This window comes from Nothoprocta perdicaria, unplaced genomic scaffold (assembly GCF_003342845.1).
Source record: "Nothoprocta perdicaria isolate Ctin4 unplaced genomic scaffold, notPer1 scaffold_129, whole genome shotgun sequence".
Classification (NCBI taxonomy): Eukaryota; Metazoa; Chordata; class Aves; order Tinamiformes; family Tinamidae; genus Nothoprocta; species Nothoprocta perdicaria.
In genome coordinates, this window is record NW_020454416.1 from 1663255 (window position 1) to 1682184 (window position 18930).

An 18930-nucleotide genomic window follows, 5' to 3' on the forward strand; every position below is an offset into this window, starting at 1 on the left:
AGGTTTTGAATATGATCTTGAATCCACCATGAACTTAAGATTGTAGATGTGTAAAACATCTCTTACTGTCATACATGCCTAATATGTACGTTTCAGATAATCAAATATGATAACTCAGGTGCAGATGTCTATTAACAGCATCAGGAGCTGTTCAACTACTGCCTTGTGCTTCATATTTTCATCTAATTTTATCTTTACATGGCTAGTAATGGGCAAATTTTTGTGGTAGCTTTTCCTTCAGAAAGGCTACTAACAGTATTTATTAATCACATCTTTTTCACAAAACAGGTAAGAATTTAGCATCTTGACACATCTATCTTTCAAACTGGTGTAGCTCCCTTTTAAAAATACTGTGAACAGGCATAAACATATATGTTTTTCTGCAAGCTTGTATTTGCCCTTCTATAGCTTTTCATCTCATATCTCTAACAAGGTTAAATTCTGCTAGATTTCTTTTTCTTCCTGTTGTTGCACGCACATATTAATAGTATTTGGGTTAACCTTAAAGTACGTTAGCAAGAGCATCCTTCCATCCTTGTAAGACCCTAGCTCAGAAATCAGACTTCCTTTGTTAGCGATCTTTCAGAATAAGTGATTAAAATAATAGCAATAATAATAAGCAAATTGTAAGGCTCACTAATAGTGGTATCGTGGTATTTTAACTTCTCCAGCCATTAAAAGACAGTCAGTTAGACAGGAATAGTTTGAACTGTGGAGGGTTTATTTATGGATTAATGCAGTATCCAGTCTCACTGTGACAATAAGGCACAACTGTGGGTTACAACTATATAGCCAAAAAACTGAACAACACCTTTTAATAAGCAGATCACAATGCCTACAAAAACTTGTGTATTTCTAAAGTTAACATTGTTACATTCCTATTTTACATGACACGGTCATAAAACCAGAATGTTTTGTCTCATACAGAGTATGAGTTTTTAATTTACATTTCGTTCTGGACTTGTTATGCTGCAGTCTGCAAAACAACGAAGTGCAATATTTCATTTTACAATTCCTTAATTTAAAAGAAAACAAATCTCCTCCAGACACTTGCACATTATTCTTTACCACAGGTGAGGATTAAAGAACTGAGAAGAAAGGAAATGAATATTTGAGGGTACAGTTTGAGACTGGCAGGTGTTTATAGAAATGTTAACATGTGACACAGAGAAGCACTTATAACACTGATTCTTCAGTAAAGAATTTCTTGGTGTTTGTTTGGACCTCCCAAGAAAATAGGATGTTCCAGCTGAATAGGGCGAGATCATTTATCAGTTTAACTACAGAAAATTGACACTGCTGAGCCTTAAGGTTCACAGCCAGTTAAATTCAAGAGAGCAAAAATATTGAATATAATCAGCAAAATTATATTTATCATATTTACTGTATACTTACAAAGATATGGGTGTACAAATATTCTGAAATGCCAGTATTAAAGTTGGGATGTACTTGCCCAAAAGGTATTTTTCTCTCTGAGCTTTCATAAATACAGCTATCGCCCTCAACACAACACTAACAGACCAGGATTTCCACACTAAATAATACAAATTTTTATCTCGATTACTATACTTAAAATATCTATATATATATTAGTACAATGTTTTATGACACTATTACTGTGGGCAGTGACAGAACTACAAATCCAGATTTTGACACGACTAGTGTTTTTGCATTAAATATGCTGGTAAACAAGTTTACACCTTCAGAGGTGAAACCACCCTGATGGGAAGAGGGGTCCTGGAGTAAAGCAATCCGGACCAGGCATTCTGTGGTCCACTGGCTGTCAAGCCTGCAAGCCACTCAAAGGAAAGAAACAAACTTCTGCATCTGCTAACTAAACATTTAATGCAAGATTCACCTTTCCTTTCAGGATGCCACAGATTCCTATTTTTCCTGTGGATTGATCCCACAAGGAGTAAAATCTATTCACAGTACTTTAAATTATTCTGGACTATCATCATATATTCCACTGAATCCTAGTCGTACAGTAAAGCCACAGAAACTTGAGAGATTCTCAAGTAAAAGGCAGATTTAGAAGGAGAAAAAGATTGTGATGTAAAGAACAAACCGGAGAAGGTAGAAAAAAAAGGAAAAAAAAAGGCAGCTGCATCTAGTATTTGAGCAGATGCTGGTCTCCAGAAAGCATTTTGGAGAGTGCTTTTTTCCAATCAGATACAGAGCTCAGAAGAATCAGTTTGTAGATTAAACAACAGTATATAGGAAGAGACTTATTCCACTCATACAGTAACAGAGAAGGAGAAAGGGGAGAAGGGTAAAAACTGAAAATGGAAGGAAAAGGTTCTTTTTAAAAAATGTTCCTTTCCAAGTTGCACTGCAGCTTTTTCCCTTTGTTTCTGATGCATGGAGAATGTTCACATCGTTAAAACAAACCAGGGAGGGTTTGGAGATGTATTTCACATGCACCAGTAGCAATGGTCTGGGGAAAGGTGGCTGGGAGAAAATTAAGTTCTATTCCTTATATATTAGGGGTACAAAGGAATAGGTTCTCCATCCATCATCAGTGAAGAAATCGGATACTCATTTTCTGCTCTACATCCACCTTCTCCAAAACCTGCAATAAAATCCAGAAACAGGTATTTAAGTTAATGTACGTAAAGTATTTCTGTCCCAAAAGATTTCCTACACTGGTTTAAAAAAGATGGGCAGAGACATGGATGGCTTCCCTTTGGCACGGCATTCTTTCATTTAGACACTTCTATTTTTTGCTGGAAGGTTTCCGTCCCAAGGAATAAATCCTCAGCCATTATAGCTGGAAAAAAGCTGTCAACTAAAATGTAAACAACACAGTTTCAGCCTGCCAACGGCCCAGATACATTTAACTACTCCCAGGAAGCTGTTCCACCCAAGCATAAATATGCTTGGGCAAATGAGTTTGAAAGCGCACATCCAGGAGTCAGAAGAGAGAATGGAGGGAAGGAAGGGGCATAGACAGTGAGTGAAGACCTAAGATCAAGACCACAGAGTCACCAACTTGTTTTTAAACAGAGGTTGCAGCTTCATTCACCAAAATGCTGTTAATGCTGAGGTAAGATGGTAACAATCTGCCTCAAGCAGCTTTAGGTGCTCAATTTTGGTACTGCAAACTCAGAATAACGTAGGTTTGAAGAGACTTCTGGAGATGTTTTAATCCAGCTTCCTACAGCCATTCAGAGCAAGGTCTGTCCAGCTGAGTTTTAAACATCTCAAGGGAAGAAGGTTCTACAACATCTTCAGCAACCTGTTTCTGTGTTAGACCATCCTCACAGCCAGAGATGTGTTGGACCATCCTCAGAGATTTGTTGGACCATCCTCACATGGTCAGACATTAAAGAGATGAAGCTATCCTGCTATAGGTCAATTTTATCCACTGACTATATAATCACTGTTTTCCATTAATTCTCTCATTCTGACAGCTAATAAAAGATGCAACTCAAAGGACTGGAGCTAGAAATTTGCACGTTGCTTTTACTGCATCACTAGTGGATAAAATCTTCAAGCAAAAACCTATTTGCAGAATTACAGTACAGGAGTTACTGTGTCACTATGCTAGTCAGGTTACCTATATAGAAAGAAGGGGTGGCAAAAGAAAAGTAATGGCATTTACTGTAATACAAGTCTCACTCCATCTCATCACAAGCAGGCTTTGGAAGACTATCACTATTTTCCTAAAATTCTCTTAAGTACCTTTCACTGTTCAATTAACAATCTCCACTATTAGAAGTACCTTTCAGAATCTGATGTCTGAAGTCTTCCTACCAAGGTATAAAGAGTCTGCAATATATTCAGTAGTGTAGCCTCATATAGTATGAAAGAAACATACAGACTAATTATTAATATATGGACAGAAATGCCTTTTTCTCTTAAGAAAAGTAGTCTTTATATAGAAGGTATGGAGATGAACTGGTGAAGGCTTGCTTTACCAAATGCAGGTAGGAGGGCTTGAATCACTTCCGCTCCCTATTTCCACCTGCATTTTCAAGTCTGAATGATTTGCCCAAATCCTGAACAATTTCATTTCACAGAATCGTTAAGGTTGGAAAGGACCTTTAGAAATCATCTAGTCCACCACCCCGCACATGCAGGGCGGGGGGTTTTCCTCTTATCAAAAATGCAGTTTACCAACCTTTACAAACTCTGCAAAGGAGATGGCACTGTCCCCATCTTGATCAGCTTCCTGGATAGTCCTGTCAGCAATGCTGCCCAGCTGCTCATCTGAAATGTTTACACCAACCATCATCCGTAACACCTAAAAAGCACAAAAGCACCCAGATGTTTAAGAAAGCAAAAAAACCCCACCAAAACACCTGATATAGTAATAGAAGAGCTTTTAGTGTTGTTGTTCATGGATTTTGTTCAGATAATAACTCTATATAAAAAAAACTCAATAGGATATTCATGGAAGTCATTTCTATTTGTCCTTGTACATCAAATCCTCCAGAAAGAACAACTTCCTTCTGTAGCTATCTTTGAGGAAAAAAAAACAAACTTTTGCTTCTTCAGTAGGCAATGGAACAGATGGAAGAATTTAGAAAGCATCCGGAATACGAATGAATCATGTTTTGTTCTGAAGCTTTTGTCTCGCTCACAGAACTTACTGATGTTTCATTTGGGTATCTACTTCAAAATGTTGCCGACCGGAATCTGGTAAGTATATGACCAAATGATAACTGTCATCATTATGTACATTTAGGAAAGGTTTTTTTTTTTTTTTTTTTTTGGTGTAGCAGTTAAGAGGGCAGTTTCAGTTGAAAGCAAATCCTTTTCCTGCATCAGAAACCACAAATTGCCATGTCTATTTCCCAGGATTAGTACCATGTAATTACTCCAACTCTAAGCCTAGTTTCATACACATGCAGCACAGATGAACTTTCATTACCTCTGCTGCAGTTTCAAGAAGCTTTAACCTACTGAGAGGACACAGAGATCACCAAATGACCTCATCCACTGTCCCTCAAAAATCTTGTTAGGAGCAGCTTTAAAAATTACAGGATGTAGTTCTTAAGGAACTTGATGTATTTGCTGGATATTTATGCATCATTTGGAAAAGTTCCATTTACCCCAATGCTCTAACTTAAATCTGAATCTAGCACCCTCAGTCTGATAAAACAAGTCTCAGCTATGAAAGGTTAAGGCTTTCTAGCACATCTAAAGCTTTGAATTGGAGATAAGCAACTAGGCACCAATTTCTTTCAGGAATTCTCTGGAGAAGATGGCTGGAACTCCCCTCTTCCCTCTACATAGGTGTGAAGTGACAAAGAAGGTCGTGATTGAGTTGTTCAAAGCAGGCCCGTGCTATTTACCTGAAGAAGCTCATCCCTGGAAATCTTGTCATCTTTGTCTAGATCATATAATCGAAAAGCAACTACAGGAAAGAAAAAAACAAGCAGTTGAATTTGAATGCCATTATTTTTCTTCATAACCACATATCTATATATTTAAAAAACAGCAGCAGCCATTCATAATACATTTTAAAAGAAGTATCTTAGAACTGACTCACCATAAAATTCCTGTTTAATTCCATAAAGTTTACCATAGATTACTGTAAGATTATCATATACAAAAATAATATTATTGTTGATTTAAAAATCTTGAGTACTCAATGTGAGTACTTACAGAAGAATTTCTTCAAAGCCCTGAGCTATGGAAGTGTATTTAGTATATATTCAACTTGAATTTCAGATCCAGACGTGTTTGTTTATTCTTCCTTGATTCTCTTCTAGGTGAGGTATGAGAGAGAGAGTTTCGTCCTCAGAGGACTCTTGTCAACTCAGTTTACTGTGCAAGAATTTTCTGCTTTTACACTGCAGGCAGAGTGCAGAATTGCCAAAGAAAGTACTCAGTGAAAAGTAACTAAACATGCAGTACTCTATGACATGAAAGTCCAGAGAAAAGCCCATTCACATCTGACACATGACTTTGTAATCTAATATAGCTTAGGATAGGAAATATTTTTGAAATCTAATATAGCTTAGGATAGGAAATATTTTTGAAAACACTTGTGTCAGGAGACCTCCTAACTCAATAGCTTCAAACAATTCCACAGATTTCCAGAGACAATTCATACCTTTTGCACTGCTGACATTCTGAACAGGTCAGCTTGTAAGTTTATAACAAAAACAAAACAAACAAACAAGACAACCCACAATTACATTTCTACAGGACTACCCAAGAGAACCTTCACTTCTAAGGTCTTTCATTCCCTTCCAGAAAGGAAGGAAACAAAAATGTGAAAAGTCTACAAACAAACCAACAAAAAAAAAAAGGGAAGTGCTTATATAGGAAGGATCCCCATTCTTACAGTGGAGCTTGTTACTTCGGCTGTTCAGTGGTTCTGGTCCGTTCTGGTCTTTGCTCTTTTCATTATCTTCTATGGGCCGGAAGTGGGCTAGAGTCCTCATGAATCCACGGAAATTCACTTGGTCCTCTCTGCATAAGTATTTCAACAGGTCAGTTAGTTGCAGCCCAGCTTATTTGTATTCTTTACTTCAGTAATGAACACTCAGTGCCTAGTCTCAGTGCTGTGCAACCTCTTCCATTTCCCCTTCCCCACAGTCTGGTTGACTGAGCTCAAAACAAGCTGCGGCTGCAATGTAACCTGGCATCAGACTGCTGTGAGGACTCATGTATGGAGAGAGGAGGGAGGGAAATAAATAATAAATAAGCTGTGAGAAGTTTCTTTTGTTTGTTTTTTTTGTACAGCTCCCCCCTCTTTGCCTGAGAACACTGTTTAAGCTAAGATTCTCACTGTTTGTCCTTGTCCTTGCCAGAGCAGCTTTACAGCCAGGCCTGTGCTTGGCCATCTTGCTCATCTGCACCCCGAACTGGACACCCTTGCTTGACCTCAGACTTGCTTCATCACTGTGGACTTCTCTGACAGCCACTGGACTGTGGGCTCGCCTCAGTTACCAGCATGGGACGTGCTCTGATCTTCTCCTTCAGCTACTGTGCCCTTTTGTCTGCGAGGGCACTGCCCCTACCAGGGCTGCTTGGCTCTGGCCTCTGGTGCAGCCCTGTCTTGCTGCTCCCTGACAAACTGCTCTTTCCTCCGGAGCTCCGGTGGGAACAAGCTATGTGTACGCTTGCCAGAGCTCAGGCTTCCCAGCCAAGAAACCCTGCCTGGTATTAACCTGTATGAGGTGCTCATTAGATGAACTGTGTGCCATCAGTCACCAATGGCAAATGTGTTCAAGAGCAATAGCCCATTCCACAGAATAATCTAGATTAGCTGTAAATGTAATGAAGGAAGGTAGTTGACTCCAATTTTGATTGTGTCTTTGGATTTGTGTAGAAAGTGTCATTGCACACAGGCTGTCAATAAACCAAAATTTAACTAAGATACAAAGAAAAACAATATGAAATAAAAAGCTGATTTAGTAACAAAGGTACACTTAAGGCCAAAGCGTGAAAAAAAAAATCAGGATTGAATCAGTTAATTTTAATGTCAGCCAGCAAAAGACAGCATTGCTACAAGTTACTTGAGCAAATAAAGTACACAGATGCCCTGGACTTTCTTTGAAGTTGTTTAGTAGCATGGCAAGAAAAACAGGGCAAGGAAAGGAGGGAATAATACAAAATAAATAAATAAGGAAATAACAGACCTCTTCACGGAATAAGGCTCACAAAACAATAATTCAGGTTGGCAAGTATCTCTTACAATAAAAGGAAAATATGCAGAGAAAAATGATGTACCAAGCTCATGGCAAGGCGAGCAAAATTCAAGTTCTGTGCTTTAATCACAGGCCTTTCACTCCTATGGGAACTTCTTGTGAATGATAAATTTTGTAACTGTTCACCAATTGAGTCACAGGAACTCACCCTTCTGAAAAAAAGGCATTGATAATCCTGTCTCCCAGTGGATTGATGGCAAGCTCTGGAATCCGCTGGAAGTCTTCCCGGCTAAGAAAAGCAAGAACATAAAAAGTCTATATGAAGTTAAAGTCAAAGCAGATAACATCACTTAAAAAAAATAAGCCACAGGAAAACATTTCTGTATGGTTTTATTCGAGCAATGAGAAAATTGCTGGAAAACATAATTCTTTAAAACTATTTTCTCTATTACTAATGGCATAAAGTTGATCAGAAGGCAATACAGAGCCTAAATTATATTCTAGACTATTAATTTACCTTGTTAACAGTATTATTCAATTGCAAAAATTGTCTGTGCTAGTAATCTTCCTAAAATGATGCTGATAGTTTGCAACACCCAAGGAAACTTCTGATACGGTTTTGTATTATAGATAAATGAATTATTTTTGATAGGTATTTGGGAGTCAAATAATTTGAATTAGAATAATTTTTTCCAGACTAGCTCATTCCAGGTTCTGAAACAATACTGTGTGAATGCCATGTGCTCCAAACATACTGTAGTTGACCTGCATACTGAGTACCAGTATATACACTTCAGATTAGCATGACGACAGGGTTTCTTCTATCATTAAGAACTGCACTTATGGTTGTTAATTCCTTTCAGCTAATCAGAATATCTATCAGAAGTGGCATAATCTTGGTGTATACAGGGAAGAACTATGGGGCACAGGGTAAATTTTTCTCAGTGAAGATTTCAGGAAAAAAAAAAAAAATTCTGCACTACCAACTTACCAGTTAGTACAAGACTCATTCCATACCCATTTAAACTCATAAAAAGCAAAGAAAACAGTGATTGAATAAGGCTGTAAAAGCCTGTAGTCTCAATATGTATTATTTGACATCTCCTGACTTTTCAGAAACACCTGCAATTCCCTTCAGGTCAAATGCAGTCCTGTTTCTGAAATTTGGTTCACAAAGTCTCAAGTTTGGTTGTTAAAAGCTCAATACTTTGTACATCTATGCTCACAGCAACAAGGTTGAGAAGTTGTCCTTAAGCAGGGAAGAAAAACAGAAAAAAACAAACACTTCCCAGAGTATTAAAGTATACTGTGCTTTTACAGTACTAAGACCTCAAAGATAGGAAAAGGTCTTCAGGCAAGGTTCAGCTAACTCCCTTTTGCATTATTCATCTAGCTTGGTATGTTCAAACTTTAGATGCAGCCTAAAGCCCTCTCTGTACCCCGCCACACTATAACTGGGCCTCTTAGCAATGCTAGGGTGTATCTGCTGCAACACAGCTGAAACCATTTGGCCTTCTAATATAGAGGGACCTGACCACACTTTTAAGCCATCTCAGAGAGAATCACTGCTCTGACCATGTCCAAATCATTTCAGCAGAGCAAGTGACCATCAGCAGAGCATGATCAGCCTGTTATCAGACTCTTCAGGATGGCTGCATTTGAGGCCACAGCTGAAGGGCACCGCGGGCACTGGCTATTTAGGCAGGAGATGCAGTGATGTGGAAAACCTGTGTCCTGGTAACTCTGCTTTAACAGCAGGACTTCCATGCCAATGCTAACATTTACAGGCCAAAAGCAGCATTCCATTTAGAACAAAACCCTAATGTTTAAGCATTTTTTACTTACATATCACTAATTCTTAATATTGAACCTCAAACAATTTACATCCAGCATTTCAGCCTCTTGTTGTTCTGCTCTATAGCAGGAGATTAACAATTAACCATAAATAACTCCCCAGGTTCCAAATCTATTTGTCCTGTCATTATGAGGATTGCAGTAGGCCATTTTTGCTTGTTAAGAGCACATTATCGAGTGAGTGTTATAATTGAAATAGCTGCAACAGTCATAAAAGTAAATGAATGCAGGATGTAAGTTATTCTGGACTTCATAAACCAAGGCTTCCGAGAATCATTAGAGACCAACTTCACCTGGCTCAAGCTGGAGCTTACAAGAAATGTGATGCTCTCTACTTCTTCCTCGTTCATGTGCCATAGCAACAAGGCTCTTCTAATGAGATCCTTCCTGGAGGCTGCCTGCCATTAAATCTTGCTCGAAGATAACATGCAAAGTAGTCCTTAACTGTATGTTGTTATTATGCAGCCGTTTCACATCCGTGCCACAGCATTCAGGCTTCCTTTTGCAGTAAGGAATTCAGAGAATCTACAAGTATTTCTAAGCACAATGATATCCTCTGAGGTACAAAGCAGACCCCTAAATGAATGAGACTTTGCCTAATTATAAATGCTGCAAAAGGACTTACTGGCCACTTTTTTTTTTTTTTTTCCTCCTGTTTGTGTACATGTCTTTTTCTAGAAAACGCTTGAGGAACACTGTTCATTAAGCAGGAATAAGAAGTGTAAGGCCACATAGAACTGAGGAAAGCAGGAGAAAATAAATCATGTGCATAACAAAAAGTCTGTCTGAATAAACAGGAGACTAATTACTTAACATTTGGAAAGAAAGAAGTGTAGCAGTGGTAAAAGGTGATAATTAGAAGAAAGTAATAGAAAACAAAATAACGGTGGCAATAGCAACAACAAAACCCAGTATGAATAAAAGAAAGCACAGCCAAGGAGGAAGTGTAGAATGATACAGCAGTCAGTCATTCACTCAACCAAACCATATCCTGTCTGCCTAGTCTATTTTAGGTAAAGCTAAAGGGAAGAATTTTTTTTTTTTTTTAAACAAAGAAAGAATTCCACATTAAAAGAGAGCTAGTTTGTATGCTTTACTTGGAAAGCCTGCAATGCAGCTTTAACTGTTAAGAATGAGCTTAATATTTGTTCAAACTGAAAGCTAACTGTTACCATCTCTCAGGACCAGAGACTTGAGAAGTTCTCCAGGAGACATTCTCCCATGAACAGCTTTCATAAGTGCGAGATAACCAGGAAAACCTCTATTGTCCTTAGGTAACACTTTTCAGAATATTTGCCTGCCTTCCCATACCCATATTCAAACTAAACCAAGTGCTGTAGAATATAAAAACTAAACAAAAACCTTCCGAATTGCTTCACATTTCATTTCTTAACTGTGGAAGAAGCCATCTTAAGTGGGAGGCTCCATGCAGAAGTTGCATAGTAGCAGTTTAAGCAATTATCTCCTCCTTTTTATAGCTCAGTCCATGACAGTCGAGCACTACTTCCCCATAGGAAGTGTCTAAATTTTGAAGCAGATGTAGTATGTGGTGCCATGGTCACTGGTACACTCTGGTATCGGTCTTCCAACAAGCCAGACAAGATGACTCCCTGGGACTTATGCTTATACGCAGATCCTGGCACACGCTCCAGTTTCCTCATAAGGGAAATCAGAACGCAAAGGACAAAACATGCACCCTGTTCTCCTGATGAAAAGTTAGCATTTAAACAAACAGTTAATTCCACAATCCATCTGTATGCATGGATGTTCAAGCGCAGCAACACTGTTTCGCAAGTCGGCGTGGCACAATATTGATAACTAAAGTGCTGAGAAGATTTTCAGTGGAACAATTTCATCAGTTTCGTCTTGGCTTCAAGAAGCTGGTTTCAGTCAGATTATGCAAGTATAGGAATTTATCCATTTCACTTAGAAAGGCTGAAACAACAAAAGTAAAGTTTTTCTACTTCTTTAAAGAATTAGTAGCAGTTCCATAGCATTTCCTAATGTAGGATAGGAGTTGCGAAGAAAAGAAATATTAAAGCAACCAAACAAAGCACATAAAGTTCTGCCTCCACCCATTCCCTTCTCTTACATCTCATTTATGTAGCTCTATAGTGTTGCACAGGCTCTCACTCAGGCATAAAAAAAGATAAGTTGTTGGTACCCTGAAAATACACACAAGTACACTGGGTACAATCCTCTAAGAAAGAAGGAAAGATTTCCATTTTGGATTATATTTCCAGAATAAATTACTTGACCTCTCTAACCCCTAGGATCTTCTTCATTGGATGTTCTTTGCTTTGTCCTTTTAAATACAAAGGTAAGAACAAAACAGTCTCCTCTGGTCTTAGAAGCAGTGCTCCATATTTAAGGATGTAATTCACACCATAAGCAACTGCATAATAAATACTTCTTTAAGTCACGGTCACGAGTGATTTTTGTCATTTATAAGTCAATGCCGTAACCACCCTTATGGAAACGACTGCTCTTGCTCACAGGAAACAAAGAGAACACATTCCTTCTAAATTGTTTGATGGTAATAAGCAGGTGGTAATTGAAACAGGGAGAATCCCTCCCTTCCCATCTCTTCATCTTGCTGGTCTCAAATTGGCAAGTTTTCTTTGATCAGCATCTGAGAAACCATCATTTACAAGTTTCCGATCTGCAGTTCTACCCCCTCCTCCCTACATTGTTTTATCAGGAAGTAGTTTTCCATTACTTAGAAACATAATGATTGTTTCCACATCTTGCAGGAGCCAGGACAGGATTCAGAATCCAAATACCACTCCTACGTCTGTCACATTTGGGAAAAGGCTACACTTACAATCTTGCAGGTTAATGGATCACAACTTGATGGGATTTTCCACACTAAGTTCATTTCCTTTCCAAGGTACCAAGTGATTATCAACAATGAAAGTCAAACTCCTCCTGTCACACAACACTATGAAACCAAACATTGTGCAACAGACATTCATACCATATTTAATTAATTATTCCTCTTCTTAAGTAAATTGAGCACAACCAGTTCAAACTTCACGCAACTTTTATGGATTTAGTGAATGCATTTAAAGTTGGAGGGAAGAGGTAAGGAACAACATGTACCTAAGAAATAAGGTTCAAATGGAATTCATCAGCAAACACTAAACCCACGTGTAAAGATTTAAGAGGCTGTTGGTGTTCTTGTGTCAAGTAATTTAATGTTGAAACACAAGCAGTAGTAAAAAAGTTATTAGCCATTCTAGAACCTTTGTTAGCATGAAATAAAACTGGTCAGTTAGCCAAGTAAGACAAAGGTAATAGGCTAGTGCTAAAAAAAGTAAGTTTTCCTAAAGAAAACACACTTTAATCAACAATTTCCTTTGACAAAGCAGGGACTGACTTCTACACTTTCAGTGCAGCTTTCACTGAAAAGATTGCCTTAAATAAAAAATAAAAATTAAGTCAGCAGTTGTACCACATTCGTTTTCATTTCATTTAGTAACTGAACATGCCCTTGCAAATTTCAAATATAGAGCGTGCTTCAACCCTTCAGGTGGCTGCAAAATGAATCCCTTCAAAGATATCTATAATCTTTGGAAGACTCTCTCAGGAAAATTCGAACAAAGTAGTCAAAAATTGAATTGTTCAACAGAATGTTGCATAGAATCAGTGACTAGTTTTTGCCAGATCTGATCCAGGTTGTATTTTCCAGACACATCCCCCTGCCTAGATATCACCAGGTAATCTGTATGTCACAAGAGCCAATACTATAATTTAAATGACACGCTGGCTTCCGTGACAGAGCTGGCTTGAGAAGTTCCTGCCCAACCCATCCAAAGTCACCCGTTTCCTCACCTACCATCTAGGTTTTCGACCATCCAACTACACCAGGCCAGATATTTATGGGACAGCCATGTGAGCTGAATCAATGGAGTTGATCGGGTTAAAAATACCTATGCACATAAAGGAGAGGCTGGATGTAGAGGGTTTTTTTTTCCTTAAAATAATAAAAATAACAACTTCGTAATACAGTATAATTCCATAATCATTACTTAAATGTAACTGAGAAGTCAGCAATTTGTGGCACCACAAGGAGCTGCATAAAGTCTGCAAAGAAAGCTGCATGGAGCCAGCGCTGTCTTACTACTGCACCTTCATCTTCTAAGCAGTGATTCTAGTTGTTTGGGTTATAAGACATTCTGGGATCACATTTTACAAGGTCTGATGATACAACTCAATTCCTGAATCTTGCGTGTTACAGCAAGATCCCTTTTCCCTCCCCACTCTGTCATACAGTCTTCCAGCTTCTCTGTGCACTGGTGCTGGCATATGTGGCCATATAGTGAATGCAAGAGAAGGACAAACAAAATGCCAACAAAACCAAACCTCAAAACTAATTGGGTTCCTTTTATCTTGTTTTGCTGGGCAACTTTTCACCTAGATTATTTTCCGAAGACAAGCTTAGATCACTAACATCAAGAGAAAAATGCAAGACAATTTCAGTGGCAAAAGGGTCTGAAACCAGGTTATATTGGTCACAAAACTGTACCTTCAAATGAATCATAGGTAACTTTCTCGCCATATTTTTATATTATTAATTCATTTATTGCAATAGGTAGTCTCTATTAAAGAGTAATAAGCAACTAAATGCAATCAGAACTCCTAACAAATTCACTAAATACAGAGCAAAGCAATACCAACTTCCAGTACTATAGCATGAGTGGGGAAGGCTAGAAAAGAGATAATAAAAAGAATATATTTTAAGAGGAATCATCCCACTAGGGTCTCCGTTTCATTTCAGAATACTTTCCAGCAGGTTCAAAGCTTCAAAGAGGAGGAAGGAAGTCTTGCAGATAAAAAATGAGGCTTAAACTTTTTATTTACCTGATTGTTTAAGCTGTAACCACTGTAATCAGTTCATTTTGGCAGTTTTCAATCTCTAGTCAAACAGTTTAAAAGATTCAGAATACCAAAGTGTCAATTCAGATTGTTGGCAGAAGACAAACACATTAAAGGACCTGGAATATGCTAGACCTTTTCAATATGATCTACTACTTTGAAGAATAGAATGTGCATTTGTTTAGTCACAGTGACGTGGTTAACAGCTCACACTTTTATTAAAAAGAAAAAGTACTGTTAGCAGACATGACTGTTCAACAAGAGGTCCAAAGTTAGACTTAAAATCAATTCTGACCTTTCTTCTATTAACTGCTACAAGTCATTAACTCCGCAGTAAAGGCAATGGGTATTTAGAGCATGTTTACTCAGTTCAACATTCGGACTTCCCCTTCATAAAAGAGGAGGGACTTGAATTTTCATGCAGACAACAGGTGTGAGAGAATCTGCTATAAAGGCCTCACTGATTCAACGTGTGAGGAAAACATATGCAGGCACACTGCAACAGCAAGTCACCATTACAGATACGGGTTGCTGCAAGGACCACCAAACTCCCAATGTTACCTACCTCAGAGTGCCATTCTCTCCTTTGTCCAGGCTGGTGAAGCGGCTGTACAAGCGAGTGATTTGACTGTGGGAGACTGGAGGAGGAAAAAAACATAAAACAAAAAAAATACAAATTAGCAAGTCCATCATCCTTCCTTGGACTGCATCTCGTTACACTGCACTACTCGGTTGCAAGCAAACATATTACAAGAGTGCCAAATTTGAACTTGTCAGGAGTGTGGGAAGCAATTCTCCTCTCCTTCATAAGAGCGGATCTGTTCTTCTCTTGGTAAAGAAGCAGAGACAAACAGTAGTGGCACAGAAAAGCTTCTCTGGGAGAGATCTTGTGATGAACTTTCAATGTTGACAGTCATCTTAATCTGAAGAAGGTAAAAATACTTAACAGCAGCTCATGAGAAAGCCACAGTCTACTTTAGCTTCTAGCACGCACCTTCCTAAATCTCCAGCTATTGGTCCACTACTTACCATAAAAGCTATTCACGTGCAAAAGTTCCCTGGAAAGCATTCACAGAGTATTTCTTTCATTTTGCTTGTCTCCACTCCTATTGTCTTTTTCCAGATTAAGAAGTCAACGTGTACTCAGTTTCTACATCTGGAAAGTGATCAGGGAGACTTTATGCCTGAATATGTTTCTTTACATATAGGACTGTCAGAATCTAGGTGTGTCATTAATTTCTAGGTTCAATAAAGTAACTTTAAGACTTGTAGGATCTTAAAGCCAAAAGCTAAAGAATCCCTGTCTAGAAAGGGCTAGCAGAGATTTGGGACACCAAGATGAAATAAGAATACTATTGTAGAATTTTAAGTATTCAATTTACAGCAGACACGCCCAACTTATTAACTTTAGTATAATAGCGTAAATCTTGCCAAGATACTAGATGATTAGATCTTTAGACAAGGCCATGGTGGGAGGGGATGGATCTATCTAACAATCACAATTCTTTTAACACTGCAAATACATGCCTTACAGAAATCTTTGCCAGTTCTCAGCCCCCTCATCTAGCATTAAGTTAATCAATACATTAAGTAAGGCCAGATGGAATCTTAGCATTTACTCAGTAAAGGAGTGATTTTGAAAGGGACACTAAGTACCGATTCTGCTGTACAAATTCAATTGTTTCAACAGCAAAGGCTTTTGTTAGTTCCTAAAACTTACTTGGGAACAGGTTGCACAGCAGTTGTCTGATCTGTGAAACTAAGAAAAATTATTTTATCAGGTTTGTTCTTTCTCCAACCTATTTGCTTAGGTTCAAGTGTTCCCTCCTTTAGGATGACCTGCCAGCAACTCTTTTTTTTCCACGTCTCCCTGGCAACCTTCATTCTCTGCATTGGGTTGGGCAATTTGCTCAGTTCCACATAAGGCAACTTCTCTATGACCAGATTGGGCAGCTTGCTCAACCTCACGTTGAGCAATGTGCCCTGAGAACAGGCAGCAGCATTTTGTAAACTTCTCAGTCTTCATTTCTGATTTAGTGTTTTAAAGATGGTATGCAAATACAAGTGATAGGGAAAAAGGAATAGTTGAGCATTACATTTTGGATAAGTAGCCTTGCACACCCATCCCTCCTGGGAAATAGTCATGGTATTTTTACCCAACTGCTACTTCTAACCTACCAGCAACTCCAATATTGAAATAACTCCATAATAGTACATGATTAATATGAAGCTACTGGCAGCAGATGGTTTTGGTAACATCACACTATATTCATAAGTATATAAGGATATATGATTCAAGTCTACCAATACATTCTTTCCCAATTTCCTTTTGTCTCTCATCCCACATGAAAGCTGGAGCACTTAACTCCACTTTTCAGAGGCTTCCTGCAAGGAAAGGCTTCCTTTCATTATCAGCGTTCCCTGATAATGAAAGAGTCAGAAGCAAGATCGGCAACTTATTACCACACCTTAAACACAAAACCTAAGTTTAATTCTGAGAACATAATTTACTGACAACCTACTGCAGATTATGTGCCAATAAGCAGAGGTTTTACAGGGAAATGAGTTACTTTTCAGTTCTTGGAAACACTAGCTTGATAGGTATTTCTAAGCATACTATACTAAAAAGTCATTTTTTCACCACAACTAAATGACAAGTAATACAGCACTTGAATAAAAATTTAGATTTTAGTGTATGACTTGTGAAAAGTTGCTCCAAATTCCCTCAAAGATCTTTTTTTATCTGCTCAACTAAAAGAACTTTAATATAAGATTAATCACCCCTATTAGTGTCACTAGCTGCCGAGTTTTGTGCTATTTAAAAATGAAACAAGAGCTATATATTTCCATAAATGAACACCTTCCAATAGGCTAAGCGTTCAGTTCATGCCTTCGCACTTATCCCAACATGAACTGGAAAAGCTGTTTCACTGTACGGCACACCCAAGACGACAGACTCCTTAGCGGTGCTTATCAGGCGTTAGTTCAACACGGACACTCAGTCCTGCCAAGTAGTTTTGCTTTTACCACGTCCCTTTCTCAAACTCTTTAGTAGGTGAAGTATCTCCAGCATCAAGTTTCCAACAAATGGCAGGACAGTCTATTCAGCAGTATCAGCTTAGCATTCTTCCTGTGAGCCTCATTACAAATTATCCAGAGGCCCGTTTCCAACCCCTGTCCCCCTCCTGCACCTTGCAAACCTTGTATTTGCACCTATGCACAATGTATGACAGTGCTAAGTTTGGTGGAATTCTCCTTTAACTACAGAACTACAAAACAGAGGAGAATCACATTCCTAGACTGGGGAAACTGGCTGGGGGCAGATGAAGACTGATGAAGCCAAAAAGGAGACTTTCTGTGAGAGCTTGCAAACCGCCATGAGAACATTAGCAGCAATTTATTAATCAAGTTGTAGCTTACGATCCCATATACAAATGTGAATAGAGGAAAACCCAGGCAGATCAAGCAAATGGAGGTCACAAGGCTGAAACCTGCTGGCCACAGGAAAGTTTAGCACTTTGAAGATGTAACTAGAGGCTAACTAGAACAGGACTCTACTGGCTCCAGCCAGGTTTATCGCTCAGCTCATCTGCATAGCCACCCTACAGGTATTTACTTAACCACCAATGGTCTAAAATTCTAGGAATGAAACACCACAGATAAATAACAGGAGCACAGAAAATGAAAAAGTTAAAGCTTTTGGAGGAGAATTCCAGATTTGGGGGTTCTTATTTTAAACTTCTTTAATAGGAGGCTACCTTTACTCTCTCTCTCTTTTTTTTTTTTTTTTTTTTTTAAGATCATATAGCAAGTTCTTCGTGGATAAGCACACTCGAACTCCTACTTGTTTATCACAACACTCCTGCAGAAGCCTCCCTTGGATGGAAAGGAGGCATGGAAAAAGGATCATGGAAAGCACCCTAACTCATACCGTCTTGTACTCTCTCTATGCACTTGTGTCCCTGGCACAAATAAACTATCACCTAAAACAAACACATGAAAACTACTACTTAAAATGAACACATGACAACACTTCCACTGAAGGGGTAAAAGTACTTCCAGATAACAGAGAGAGATCAGGAAATAAGCGTGATCCGGGAAGACCTTGTTTCACCAGAGGAACAGAAAACAAGGAAAAGAGATGGCAGCAAGGTGGCACCTAGGATGTCACGACCTGGTCTCTCCTGCTCAGTGCCATCATGCACCACTATTTTCACGCTGGCAGCCACCCCGATCACCCAAACCAGCAAAACCCACGAGGGAGCTTTACCGTGCCTCCATCCTGGCAAGGAGCAGCTCTGCACCGTGGCCCACTCGGGGCAGTGCTCTCCCCTCCTACCCAACCCTCAGAGCTTACACTGCTTCCTACGCGCCCGAAACGCGGCTCAGCCCCAATATCCATCCGCAGGGCAGCTCCGCCGGGAGCCTGGACCTCAGGCGCCACCCGGACACGCCGCACCGAGCGCCTTCCGGGGCGCCCCCCGCCCGACACGGCTACCGGGCAGAGCCGCGGCGGCCCCGCGGCCGCCCCGCGCCCCAGGGCGGGCACCGAGCGCCTCACCCCGGCGCCGAGGCGGCCGCGGGGCCCGGC

At 39.3% G+C, this 18930-nt stretch overlaps 1 protein-coding gene across 1 annotated transcript; it reads right to left on the reverse strand.

Moving 5' to 3' along the window:
• Nucleotides 1–1099: 1099 nt before the first annotated feature.
• Nucleotides 1100–15032, reverse strand: CHP1 (calcineurin like EF-hand protein 1). The gene is made up of 6 exons (XM_026033415.1): nucleotides 14905–15032; nucleotides 7816–7896; nucleotides 6299–6426; nucleotides 5301–5362; nucleotides 4124–4246; nucleotides 1100–2572 (listed from the first exon to the last, which is right to left on the reverse strand). Exons 1-6 carry the CDS (start codon nucleotides 15030–15032, stop codon nucleotides 2519–2521), a joined length of 576 nt encoding a protein of 191 aa, XP_025889200.1. The 3' UTR covers nucleotides 1100–2518.
• Nucleotides 15033–18930: the final 3898 nt, after the last annotated feature.

Excerpts from the sequence above, each read along its gene's own strand:
- CHP1 (XM_026033415.1), bottom strand. The coding sequence starts at position 15,032 with ATGATGGACTTGCTAATTTGTATTTTTTTTGTTTTATGTTTTTTTCCT. Across the intron at positions 5,363-6,298 it reads CCGAAGTAACAAGCTCCACT|TTGCTTTTCGATTATATGAT; the intron begins GTAAGAATGGGG and ends TCTTTCCTGTAG. Across the intron at positions 2,573-4,123 it reads CCTTTGCAGAGTTTGTAAAG|GTTTTGGAGAAGGTGGATGT; the intron begins GTTGGTAAACTG and ends ATTTTATTGCAG.